This window comes from Hemibagrus wyckioides, linkage group LG15 (genome assembly GCF_019097595.1).
Source record: "Hemibagrus wyckioides isolate EC202008001 linkage group LG15, SWU_Hwy_1.0, whole genome shotgun sequence".
NCBI classification, from domain to species: Eukaryota; Metazoa; Chordata; class Actinopteri; order Siluriformes; family Bagridae; genus Hemibagrus; species Hemibagrus wyckioides.
The window spans coordinates 21,886,486-21,900,000 of NC_080724.1; the positions used below are offsets into that span (position 1 = coordinate 21,886,486).

The 13,515-nt window shown below is 36.2% G+C and overlaps 2 protein-coding genes across 3 annotated transcripts in view; both read left to right on the forward strand.

Annotated features, from left to right (window-relative positions):
- The first annotated feature begins 345 nt into the window (after nt 1–345).
- rab5if (RAB5 interacting factor) lies at nt 346–5,079 on the forward strand. Its single transcript, XM_058409984.1, has 4 exons — nt 346–619; nt 2,814–2,917; nt 3,344–3,473; nt 4,151–5,079. Exons 1-4 carry the CDS (start codon nt 497–499, stop codon nt 4,190–4,192), a joined length of 399 nt encoding a protein of 132 aa, XP_058265967.1. The 5' UTR covers nt 346–496; the 3' UTR covers nt 4,193–5,079.
- Nucleotides 5,080–6,433: 1,354 nt separating this feature from the next.
- dhx35 (DEAH-box helicase 35) overlaps nt 6,434–13,515 on the forward strand; it is a 31,890-nt gene continuing 24,808 nt past the window's right edge. For both annotated transcript variants that reach the window (XM_058410861.1, XM_058410862.1), the window contains exons 1-7: nt 6,434–6,500; nt 8,091–8,218; nt 9,531–9,623; nt 9,845–9,922; nt 10,625–10,729; nt 11,516–11,577; nt 11,916–11,985. In XM_058410861.1, coding sequence (XP_058266844.1) covers nt 6,461–6,500; nt 8,091–8,218; nt 9,531–9,623; nt 9,845–9,922; nt 10,625–10,729; nt 11,516–11,577; nt 11,916–11,985 — 576 coding nt within the window. In that variant the 5' untranslated portion in view covers nt 6,434–6,460. The remainder of the gene's footprint in view (nt 6,501–8,090; nt 8,219–9,530; nt 9,624–9,844; nt 9,923–10,624; nt 10,730–11,515; nt 11,578–11,915; nt 11,986–13,515) is intronic.

Here is a 13,515-nt window from a genome sequence, read left to right on the forward strand (position 1 = left end):
AATTGAATTGAATGGAAATTAAGAGAATGAACTGATTTGCACTTCACTGTCTAGTAATAATTAAATAATTCAACGCAATTTGTAAGAGGTCTCTTACAGCTTTAAGAATCTTATATTACGATATAGTCATGTTTTGCAGTTAACTTCACAGAGTAAAGAGAGATTTTCGCCAATTAAAAATAATCCCCTGCGTTGCAGTTGCGACGCCTCACCAGCAGGAGGAGCCTCTCATTCTTCTCCGAGAGCCCCATGCCTAAATCTGATTGGCCGAGAGCGCAGACGTCGCACTCTCTGATTGGACTTGATCTCCGAGGGTCAAGTCAGGTGTGCGCATGCGCAGTCGCCCGCCCGCCCCCCTTCTCCAAGCGTCAATTTGAAGCGTCAGCTTAAAGGGCTGCAGTGAGAGGAGGGGGAGAAAAGGGGGGAAAAGAAGAGGTTTAAAAGGTTTATTTTTCTGTTAGCGCTTGTTCCTAAAGGACCGAGGGAGTGCTGGAGGATGACTCGAATAAGTTCGAACGGTTCGAATAAGAAGAAAGAAGAGGTTCATGTGGCTAACGGAGGGCTGAAGCAGTCCGCATGGAGCAAAGCGCTGAGCAGCAGAGCTGTGTGGGACGACAAGGTGACACGCGCACACACACACGCACGCGCACACATTACATATATATATATATATATATATATATATATATACATACTATAAAAATATACTTTAACGTCTGTTCGTGTATATAGTGATAAATAATAACACTGTCAAAATTAGCTTACAGTTTAAACTTTGCTAAGCTAGTCGGCTACTGTTAGCATCTGTTACTGTTAGCATCTACTGTATAATGCTACTGTTAGCATTTGTGCTAAAAAAAAGATTAACTGTTAAACTTATTATTATTATTATTATATGTAACAAATAAATCTAGCATTTTTTATATAGAATTACATGATCGCTATTAAGATCTATAATAATTAAAATAAACTAAATGAATCATATGTATATAATTAACAACAAATTCATACATTATTTATTATCATACAGTGGAAAAAAATCATAACTAAATTATCAATCATTTGTCACATAGTGGAAAAAATGTGTATAATAAATAACAAGCAAATAATGTTATTATATAGTGAAGAAGAAAAAATTATTTACTAATTATTATTTACCATGAATATTTTAATTAGATATAAATGTTATAATTAACAAAAAAAAATAAATCTAATGAATTTTAATATGTAAAAAGAATAATTAGCAGGCTTTTCAACAACAATAATAATTATAATATAAATAATAATATAATAAATAATAATGTTAATGAAAAATGTATATGTATAGAAATTTTAAAAATGATAATTCCCACATAGCAAAGAAAAATTATAGAATATCAAATTATATATTATTAATCATACATTTAAAACATGATTTTTTTTACCATCTAGTGAAGATAATAAATATAATATAATAATAATTAATTAAAGATAATATAAATATAATTAATAACATGTAATCTATTTTATAATTTCTTTTGTAATGACTATGATGACACTATTCTAAATAATAATTCAAGAAATTATTTATTCTTCACAATTATTTTTATATTACTTATTAGAATTAGATTTTGAGATATACATGTTTTTTATAAGCATAATAAATTAATATCAAGCTTAATATCACTATTATGTCAACAGTGAATGTTTATTTATTTATTTTTATTTCAGTGAGTAGTAAGCATTAATAAAGATGGAGGAGTTAACGTTCGAGGTTTTGGTGTAAACTTGTTTTTAGTTTAAACACTGAGTGAGTTTATAAAGAAGTGTTTAACCCCTCAGGATCAGAAGGTCATGAGTTCCTTCAGGCTGAGATGTTTATTAACCATCAAACTGCTCACTGCCCACCTGAAAGTTTGTGCGCCCCTGTCCATCTCACCCCATCCGAACTGCACACGAGTGTGTACACATCTTTGTACGCTGCAGTGTTCCAGTTTCTCTTCACTGGAGCTCAGAGTCCAGACACTGTTTCAGGACATGATGATGGAGCAAAGCAAGCTCTCCATGAAGTGGAGGTGAAGGTTGGAGTGAAGATCTCGAGTGTCCTGCACAGAGCCGTGACTCTGACTTTTAAACCCTACTGAACACCTTTAGGATGAACTGGTCAGGGTGCGCAAACTTTCGGCCATGTAGTGTATTCTATATCAAAATATATCAAAATTTAAATGTAGGATATTATAGAATATATATTATATTAATGATAATGATGATGATGATGATAATTGTAACAGAATTTAAAATTATTATTATTAAATTCTGTTACTATTATTATTATTATTATTATTATTATTATTATTATTAATAAATACTAAGTAAAACATACAAGTAATTAAAATGAAATATTAGAAATATTATTATTAATATATATTATATTTATTTATTTGTTTGTTTATTAATTATTATGTAAAGAAATTAAAATACAGGGGAAACTCTAAGAAATGTATCATTTTAAAAATAGTACTATATTTACCATAAATATACTCACTGGATAAATAAGGTATAAAAGTAAAAAAAAAAACTTAAAGTAATAGAACAATAAGAAGAAAACTAGAGAAAAGCTAAAATAAAGTTCTTCTCCTACATGATGTTATTATTAAAGGTGCCTTAGCCCCACCCATTTGTTCAGGAAGCTCCGCCCCCAAGATGTCGCCTGTTTATTTGTGCAAGTAAGAAGGTAAAACAGTGGACTAATCCTTTAAGTGTTGATTTCTGTTCTGTCACTCATCTTGTTTTCGTTTACTAAAATATAAAAGACAGATTTTTCTTCCCCACAGGATGAGTTTTTAGATGTGGTGTACTGGTTCAGGCAAATCATCGCCATCATCCTGGGAGTAATCTGGGGCATCGTTCCACTGAAGGGCTTCCTGGGAATCGCCATGTACGTGTTGTGAGGGCGTGCGTTGTGAGGGCGTGCGTTGTGAGGGCGTGTTGTGTGGTATGAAGGCGTGTTGTGTGTGATACAGGGTATGTGTGTGAGGGCGTTTGTGTGTGTGTGAGAGAGAGAGTGATTGAGAGAGGGTGTGTGTGTGTGTGTGATACAGGGTGTGTGTGTGTGTGTGTGTGTGATACAGGGTGTGTGTGTGATACAGGGTGTGTGTGTGTGTGTGTGATACAGGGTGTGTGTGTGAGTGAGTGTGTGACAGGGTGTAAGTGTGAGTGGATGATGATGATGATGATGATTATTATTATTATTGTTATTATTATAGTCTTGAGGAAAACTCATTCCTGTTGTGTGTTGAACGTGGTGTTGTGTGTTCCTCTTTGTGGTGTGTGTTGAACGTGGTGTGTGTTGTGTGGTGCTCAGCTTCTGCATGGTGAACGCCGGCGTCCTGTACGTTTACTTCAGCAGCTTCCAGCAGGTGGACGAGGAGGAGTACGGAGGAACGTGGGAGCTGACCAAAGAAGGCTTCATGACCTCTTTTGCTTTATTTCTGGTAATTACAATAAAACACACCCACAATTATTCATTTCATATATATATATATTTACAAACGGATGTTAGCAAATGAATATTTTTAACAAACAAAGACAGATAAGGTATTTATTTCTTTTTAATTATTATTTTTGTTTTATTTTTTTTGCATACTTTTTTAATCCAGTAATAATTACATTTTTATTTGTTTGTTTGTTTTTACTTATTAATTTGTTTTTAATTTGTCTTCTGTTACAATTGTTTTGTAACAAATGTCAAATAACAAACAAAAACATAATTTTCCACTAATGTGTGATTGATTTGTTTGTTTGATTGTATACAGGCTTTAAAAAAGAATTAATGGGTTAAGAATTAATTCCTTAACAAACTGATGTACAGATGAATTATCTATCTATCTATCTATCTATCTATCTATCTATCTATCTATCTATCTATCTATCTATCTATCTATCTATCTATCTATCTATCTATAGAATCATTTTGCTTACAAAGGATGGCAGTAGGATTGTTTACAAACAATTTTTTTTTATTAAAAAGATTACAGATGAACAAAAAAAATTAGGGAGCCATTCACTTTTTGAAGACTGACTCTCTCTGTGTGTGTGTGTGTGTATATGTGTGTGTGTATATGTGTGTGTGTATATGTGTGTGTGTGTATGTGTGTGTGTGTGAGAACAGGTGGTGTGGATAATCTTCTACACGGCTCTACACTATGACTGAGGTCCACAGGAGAACCTGCTCTAAAGCAGCGTAGTACACCGGGCTGTACAGTGGGGTCCTGGGACGGGCTGCACACGGCCGGCACTGGGCTTTACACACGTCACCAGCAGCACACCGGAGCCTCCTGACCCAGGGGCATTGTGGGTTCTCTGCTCTGAACCACTTCCTGATCGGCGGCTCATCGAGTTTTTAAGCTAACGCCCGTCCAGTGCACTGCCATGTGTTCTGATTCAACGCTATCTCATCTCTCTCTCTCTCTCTCTCTCTCTCTCTCCTCTCTCTCTCTCTCTCTTTGTATGAATGACTTTATATTTAGTTTGTAATTTAACTTTATTTCTCATGACTCCAGTCTTATCTAACTTCTAGCTAATTTAAAAGCCAGTGTAAATGATGTATAGTTTCATTTTAATGTGTTTTCTGTCTCTGGCGTGAAGAGGTTTCCCCGTACGTCTCAGTATTTCACAGAAGAATTTATACGGATTCGGACTGAGCCGGCTCCGGGTTTCAGTGCCGATACGCACAAGGTGTTTCCTTCAGCTTGCTTTCACCTCCTTCCCCAAACAAGACCGAGATGAATCCGAACCTGACGCTCGGAGGGTATTAACACGTGGAGCGAGTCAAACAAATTAGGAGTACATTTTTAGACAATAAAAAATCCTGTTTAACATTTTTCTTTGTTGAAATGACTGATTGATTTGTTTTGCCCCCCCCCCCCCCCGTTTCATCCCACGTGGTCAGCTGGAAAAATGTCCACGTTTCTCATGTCTTTAAATTCCTTTGAGTTTGTTATGATGTAATAAAACCGTAATTCACACGTCCCAAAGGATTCCATTTCATTTCTTTATGTTAAAAATATCCGATTATAAAATAAAACTTTTTTATATCCACTTTGTGACTGATGAGGAAAAATCAATCCATTTTACTGGAATAAATATAGAATGTAAAGATGTATTTTTAAACCGGTTTAATGTTAAAGTGCTGGAGTAAAGATTCAATGTTTTATTTTCTTCCTGATGTTGAAGTTTAGCCGCTGAAATAAATGTACATAAACAGTTCGGTTCATAAATTTAAAAGAAGATAAATAAATAAATAAATATATTTCATTTTTTATAGTCTATCAATCTGAATCTAAATTACAAGTCATCTTTTCCCCCAAAATCAGACACATCCAACATGTCTGACCTCATGGTTCTGACCTTGTGGTACTGACTCCTGGTTGTGTCTCTTGGTTTTGACTCCTGGTTCTGACTTTAGTTCTGACTTCTAGTACTGACTCCTGGTTCTGACCTCATGGCTTTGACTTTTGGTTCTGACCTCATGTAGTAGAGACATAGTCACTGGAATAAACACGTGGTTGAATGGAGTAAAAAATTTTTATTATTATTATTTTTACAAAAAACATGACCTTTCTGCGTGCATTTCTTCTTAGCTGTACGGGTCGGGGGAAATTAATATTTGTCCAGATTTGTTTTTCTTATTTAATATAGGTCCAGTCCATCTGTTCACTTCACATTTACACACATCATGTCTTTCAGAGGGATAATAGCAGAAATAAAGAAAGAAAAAGTCATTGTAAATAAAAGAAAATACGACCATGATGACTAATAATAACCAGGATTTATACAGAATATTTAATACATTTAAAATACAACTCTGAGTGCTTTCATAAAGAAGAAACATTAAAGAAGAAACAAAAGATTATTTAACAACAATAATAATATTTTATTTTACTTATTAAACACTTTTCATCTGTTTAAAATGCACCTCATTGTTTTACAGTGTAAGGTAAAAAACAAATAAATAAACAATTCATAGTTAAAAATAAAATAGAAAAACAATAGACTCAGAGTGCTTTTACTGTAAAGTAAAACTAAACAAACAAATAAATAAAGTAGAAACAAACATTTTGCTGTTTATTGTTCAATAATTATTATTCAAAAATAATTATAACAACAACAACAACAACAACAACAACAATAATAATAATAATAATAATTATTATTATTATTATTATTATTATTTATGAAGCACTTTTCAATGTAGCCCAGATTGTTTTAGTGTAAAGTTAAAAGCATAAATAAATAATAAAATCATAAAATAACTTTGATAATATTTATAATATTTAATATTTGATTATAAATAAATGAATATATTAATTATTGATAAATAATGGCTGATTATAAACTCTGGCCCTCTCTCTCGCCCCCTGGTGGCGCCTTTGTGCTTTTTAAAGTTTTCTCCGTCGACTGAATGACGTAGTTTTCCAAGATGGCGGCGCCCCACTCCGTCATGAAATTCTGGAAACCCGGTAAGATTAGAGACGATATGAAGATTCTGATCCGTGTGCAGCTCGCAGCTTTCACTACATTACGTCATGTGTGTGTGTGTGTGTGTGTGTGTGTGTGTGTGTGTGTGTGTGTGTGTGTGTGTGTGTGGAGGCGAGAGTGTAGAAGTGTGTTAGATCTTCTCATTTCATATACGAGGAGTGTGTGTACAGCAGCTGATCTCTCTCTCTCTCTCTCTCTCTCTCTCTCTCTGTGTGTGTGTGTTTACCTTCTGCACTGCGTTCACTTGTGATTTATGTTTCTATGATCATGAAAGCTTTTCGGGTTTTATTAATTAATTAATTAATTTTTTAATAAAAAGTGCTTTGTGTTTCCTGCAGTTTTAATGCACAAGCTGTATTGTTTTGTCTAGAAATTAGACCTGTCCTGGGTTTATTTAGTAGCTTTGCACTTTTTTTTGTTTTTAACAAATCATTAAAAAAAGTAAGACCGTCAAGAATTATCCCTAATGTTCTTCATCATCATCATCATCATCATCATCATCATCATCATGTGTGTGTTGGTGTGTGAACGATTCCCTGGCTGTTCCCTCACCGTTTTCCTTCATTCTCCTTTTCTAAAACATTATTTGTTCTTCATTACAGATAAACATTTAAATATAAATATAAATAAACTCACTTGAGTCATCTTCACACTTCTCTACATCCTGCACTTGCTTTTCTGTTCTGAGTCTTAGTCCTGACTCTTGGTTCAAAATTTTGTTTCTGACTTTTGGTTCTGTCTCCTGGCCCTGTCTCCTGGCCCTGTCTCCTGGCCCTGTCTCCTGACCCTGTCTCCTGACCCTGTCTCCTGGTCCTGACTCTTGGTCCTGACTCTTGGTCCTGACTCCTGGCCTGACCTTGTGGTTCTGACCTCATGTCTCTGACTCGTAGTACTGACTCGTGTCTTTTCTTTTCCTTTTTTGTGCGCTTCCCAATATTCCAACAGAAGACTCTGTGACTCCTTCACCTCATATGAGACCCAAAATTGGTCTTTTAGGATGTACCATCAGTATAGGGGAAGGTATTTTCTTTGTCAAAGTACAATAAATCTTGTCCAGGCTACAAAACTAACATTAATGATAGGAATTGGTGAAGCGGCGGCGTTATTGTTACCACCTAAAGTGGGTTATGAATTTTACGCAACAACAATTTCCCAAAATTAACAGTTTTTATTTATTAAAGAAAAACATTGTAGTTTTTAGCTATATTTAACGCTGTGGAACGTCCAGTTCTCATGAACATTATAGCAGCTATAAACAGTCTCTCTTCAGACTTCTTCCTTGAATGTTAACATCTCGTTACAGAAATCGTCGTCATTTCAGAGATTACATGTTTTATTTGATATCTGTTTATTACTAGTACACATCCCTGTGAATGAGCTGTTACCATAGAAACGATAATGTATATAACATATACACCTTCAGACCTCCTGTTCTAGGAAATTAATCTAGAGCCGGTGTAATTGATATTAAATCAGTCTCACAGCTTTAGCACTTTGCTTTAAAGTGAGGCTTCAGTGAGCAAGGATGCCTCATTCGGTTGAGTCTTTATTTTCATTTCTTCCTTGTACAGGGGCCGAGGCGCCGGGAGTGTGTGAGGAGAGGGAGCTGAACACCGAGCCGAGCGGCACCGCCGTCATCTACAACCCTCACAGTGCCCTGTCTGTAGAGAAACAGAGGCAGAAGCTGCCTGTCTTTAAGGTAGTGAAATAACTGAAGCTTATCTGTTATAAGGATCAGTTCAGGGCTAAACCACTGGCAGGGAAAGACTAGGTTTAAAGCTCCAAATGCCGTGGGAGTTGTGGCCATGGAAACCCACAGGACCATCAATTGCTTTAATACAAGATTTACCGCTCTAATTCGGCCCTGTCCCAAAAGTCGTCCCGCTAATTATTAAGGTCTTTATAACTCTGCCAAAGCTATCTCACAGTGCTTGGACCCCTTAATCGCTGCTTTGCATGATCTTTCTTTCTTTCTTTCTTTCTTTCTTTCTTTCTTTCTTTCTTTCTTTCTTTCTTTCTTTCTTTCTTTCTTTCTTTCTTTCTTTCTTTCTTTCTTTCTTTCTTTCTTTCTTTCTTTCTTTCTTTCTTTCTTTCTTTCAAACTAGTTTATCAGTCTTATCAAATTATTTCAAATAATTTTACTTCTGTTGAATAATAAATGCTGGAAGGGAGTTAAATGATCAGCCAGTGCAATAAACTTTATATTGATTAATGTTATAGAGTTTAGTTTAGATTTAAGATTTGGTACGGATTGGTTTAAATTCAGTTATTTTTTATTATGCATTTGTTAGTGTCCATTTAATATTGAATAACAAAAACTGACTCTTGCCATGAATATAGCCATAGAAGCTGGCATGGTGTTAAAAATGAAAGAAAGAAAGTTAGTGTCCATTTTTACCTCTGTTTATTAAAAGAAATACATTTTTACACTAAATTGTGTTGTTACTCTGATATTAAATCTCTTTTTCTCTATTGTACTCTATTTTACGCGGTTGCATTAGTTTATCTAACTTTAAGTTGCTTTATTTTGCTTTACATTCCCGTGTTCCTTCACTTTTACACGCTCTTGCATTACTTTACACGACTTTCTCGCTCCAGTTTTTCAGTGCTTTACTTTACGTGAATTTATTACTCTCATGTTTACATTGCTTTACATTCATTTGTTAATCCAAATTTTGCATCACTTTACATAACTTTGGCACTACAATATTTAATTTGTCCTGCCTGGATATTTAATGATTTTATTTATGCATTATTATCTTGGCAAGTTATCTGTGTGGATGTGTAAATAAAAATGATTTGCATGATCTGACTTGTGTGAGCTCTCATGAAGGTGATCACAGCACAAAATAAACACGTGTAGAGATCAGTTGGTTCATTTATATATCTGTTTGCATATTGCAGCTGCGTGTGATCTATCATTCTTGTACAGGCTAGTGTTGGGGAGAAAAAGTATTTTCTCGAACCGTTGTCATGTAAACTTCTTTTTCCTCTTGATGTTGAACCCACAGCACAGGAACAACATCCTGTACATGGTGGAAAGCTTTCAGACCGTCGTCATCCTGGGTGAGACCGGCTCGGGGAAGAGTACCCAGATTCCTCAGGTAAACCTTGTTAAAATCTCATACTTTTCTGCTCTCTGATTTATGATTGTGTGTTTTGTGTGTAATTTGCTGACGTGACGAAGGAAAATGTGCATTTGTGCAGTTTTTGACTTTTCTCCTGCTCTTTTGTCGAGCGCTGATTACTCTGAGCTCAGTTCTGCAGTGTCAGGCTGTGCGCAATGGACCGGTGTGTTGAGTGTGTGTGTGTGTGTGTGTTTCAGTACCTTCTGGAGGCTGGGTGGGCTGCAGAGGGGAAGGTAATCGGCGTGACTCAGCCTCGGAGAGTAGCTGCGACGTCGGTGTGTATCTCTGTGTATATCCGTGTGATTTGGTTTACAGTAAATGGTACTAAAGGTACCATTAGGTGCTTTGAGTGTGTGTTTGACGTAGTGTGTGACATACACCACATGCTCATGCACACAAATACAGTCCGGATAGTTCCTGTGGATTAGAAATGTTAAAGAAAACAAACAAACAAAATAAAAAACCATAGTCATGATGAAGATATCTGAATTTTTCAGATTTATAGTCTTCATTTTTAAAACATTTATCATAAAATACAAAATGTAAAGTAAAAATAGCTAGAATTCTTATTACAAAAAAAAAAGTTACGTTTAAAAATAATTTTTTTTTTAGAAGAAATTAATTTTTTTCATTTCATGTTATGGGACATTATATAAATAATTAGACCCCCCCCCAAGGTATTATTACATCTTATGGTACCAAAGCCGGATATCAGAAACCACACAACCAGAACCATTGGTACTGGATCATGGAACAGATGAATTCTTGGTAGTATGTAGTGTGGTAAGAATGTGAAGTAAAAACTCTGCTTGTGATCCTTTATACTGTACAGATTCGGTTCTCGGAGGAAAACTCCCAGTTTTAAACCTTGGTGTGAAAGCTTCTGGTGTTTTGTGTGTGTTTAGGTGTTTAAGCTTGTGTGTGTTTAGGTGTTTAAGCTTGTGTGTGTTTAGGTGTTTAAGCTTGTGTGTGTTTAGGTGGCCACTCGTGTAGCAGAAGAACGTGGAGCGTTTTTGGGGCATGAGGTGGGATATACCATCCGCTTTGACGACTGTTCTGATCCTCACTCCACCCGTATAAAGGTACGAGTCTCCTACCAAACCTCAGGTCATCATAAGTACTCTACACTGTCGCATCAGTTTACATTCCTTTATTTTACTTTGTTACTTTATTTTATGTTGCTTTACATTCCTTTTCTGTTTACTTTACATTACTTTACATTATTTTTTTGTTTACATTTCTTTACATTACTTTACATTTCTTTACATTACTTTCCTGATTACTTTACATTACTTTCCTGATTTCTTTACATTACTTTCCTGATTTCTTTACATTACTTTACATTATTTTTTTGTTTACATTACTTTACATTTCTTTACATTACTTTCCTGATTACTTTACATTACTTTCCTGATTTCTTTACATTACTTTCCTGATTTCTTTACATTACTTTACATTATTTTTTGTTTACATTACTTTACATTTCTTTACATTACTTTCCTGATTTCTTTACATTACTTTCCTGATTTCTTTACATTACTTTACATTATTTTTCTGTTTGCTTTACATCACTATGGAGGACTGCATTTCTTTACAGTCTTCATGATAAGGTTTATCTAGTTTTCTCTTGCTTTTCATCACACTAAATAAACTTTTACACTGCTGTACACTACCTCAAGTGACTTCACATTACGTTGTTACTCAGACTTTTACGCTGCTTTACGTTATTTACGTTACAGTTACTCACACTGTAGTACTTTACGTTACTGTAACACTCTATTTTTACATTGCTTTGATACTTTCTGCTAGTTTATGCTACTTATTATCTATGATAAGTTGAAACTGACCTTTGACCTTTCTTGTTGCAGTTCCTGACAGATGGGATGTTGGTCAGGGAGATGATGGCTGACCCACTGCTGAAAAAGTACAGGTCAGGCTTTGTTTAAAGTGTAGTAAAAGCTAACGTGGTGTGGGTGGTTGCTTTAGACACAGTGAACTAATGTGTGTGTGTGTGTTTGTTTGTGTGTGTGTGTGTGTGTTTGTTTGTGTGTGTGTGTGTGTTTGTTTGTATGTGTGTGTGTGTGTGTGTGTGTGTTTGTGTGTGTGTGTGTGTTTGTTTGTATGTGTGTGTGTGTTTGTGTGTGTGTGTGTGTTTGTTTGTATGTGTGTGTGTGTGTGTGTGTTTGTGTGTGTGTGTGTGTTTGTTTGTATGTGTGTGTGTGTTTGTTTGTGTGTGTGTGTGTTTGTTTGTGTGTGTAACTCATTCAGTGTTCTAATGTTGGATGAGGCCCATGAGAGGACTCTCTACACCGACATCGCCATCGGCCTCCTCAAGAAGGTGAGTCCAAGCAGCATCTCTTCTATTTTTAGTTCTCTCTCTCTCTCTCTCTCTCTCTCTCTCTCTCTCTCTCTCTCTCTCTCTCTCTCTCTCATTCACATACAAACCTCACTCATTTTCTCTCTCTGTGTCTCTCTCTGTGTCTCTCTCTGTGTCTCTCTCTGTGTCTCTCTCCCTCTCTGTCTCCCTCTGTCTGTCTGTCTGTATGTCTCTCTCTCTGTCTGTCTCTGTCTGTCTCTCTCTCTCACTCACACTCACTCACACACTCATTCTCTCACACACACACACACACACACACACACCTCACTCATTCTCTCTCTCTCACTCACACTCACTCACACACTCATTCTCTCTCACACACACACACACACACACACACACACACACACACACACCTCACTCATTCTCTCTCTCTCACTCACACTCACTCACACACTCATTCTCTCTCACACACACACACACACACACACACACACACCTCACTCATTCTCTCTCTCTCACTCACACTCACTCACACACTCATTCTCTCACACACACACACACCTCACTCATTCTCTCTCTCTCTCACTCACACTCACTCACACACTCATTCTCTCACACACACACACCGCACTCATTCTCTCTCTCTCTCTCACACTCACTCACACACTCATTCTCTCTCACACACACACACACACACACACGCACACACACACACACACCTCACTCATTCTCTCTCTCTCACTCACACTCACTCACACACTCATTCTCTCACACACACACACCGCACTCATTCTCTCTCTCTCACTCACACTCACTCACACACTCATTCTCTCTCACACACACACACACACACACACACACATACACACACACACCTCACTCATTCTCTCTCTCTCTCTCTCTCTCTCATTCACATACACACCTCACTCATTTTCTCTCTCTGTGTCTCTCTCTGTGTCTCTCTCTGTGTCTCTCTCTGTGTCTCTCTCTGTGTCTCTCTCTCTCTCTCCCTCTCCCTCTCTGTCTCCCTCTGTCTGTCTGTCCGTCTGTATGTCTCTCTCTCTGTCTGTCTCTGTCTGTCTCTCTCTCTTACTCACACTCACTCACACACTCATTCTCTCTCTCTCTCTCTCTCTCTCTCTCTCTCTCTCACTCAAAATTCAATTCAATTCAATTCAAATGAGCTTTATTGACATGACTGTTATAGGACAGTTATACATTCAGTTAATTTTTAAATCACATTTAAAGTGGAAAGTAGAGAGAAAAAATAAATAAATAAATAAATAAATAAAATAATAACAATAATAAAAAAATAATAATAATGAAAAAATATAATAATAATAATTCAAAGAAGTATATATTTTGTCACATTAGAAGAAGAGTTTGTGAACACATGGAGTCAGAGTGTGACAGGAGTGTTAAAGGAGAAGGAAGGGTTTCAGATGAACTCTACTGTATGGTGAAGACTCAGTGTCTGTCCCTCATGTAGTGGCAGGACGAGACGTACTGAGCCGCCAGATGGACACCGTCTGCTTTCTGTCCCAGAAC

What these genes read in the sequence shown, in the direction of transcription:
- rab5if (XM_058409984.1), top strand. Translation starts at nt 497, where the DNA reads ATGACTCGAATAAGTTCGAACGGTTCGAATAAGAAGAAAGAAGAGGTT. An exon ending in GGCTTCCTGGGAATCGCCAT is followed by an intron (nt 2,918 to 3,343) that starts GTACGTGTTGTG and finishes TGTGGTGCTCAG; the next exon opens with CTTCTGCATGGTGAACGCCG. An exon ending in CCTCTTTTGCTTTATTTCTG is followed by an intron (nt 3,474 to 4,150) that starts GTAATTACAATA and finishes GTGTGAGAACAG; the next exon opens with GTGGTGTGGATAATCTTCTA.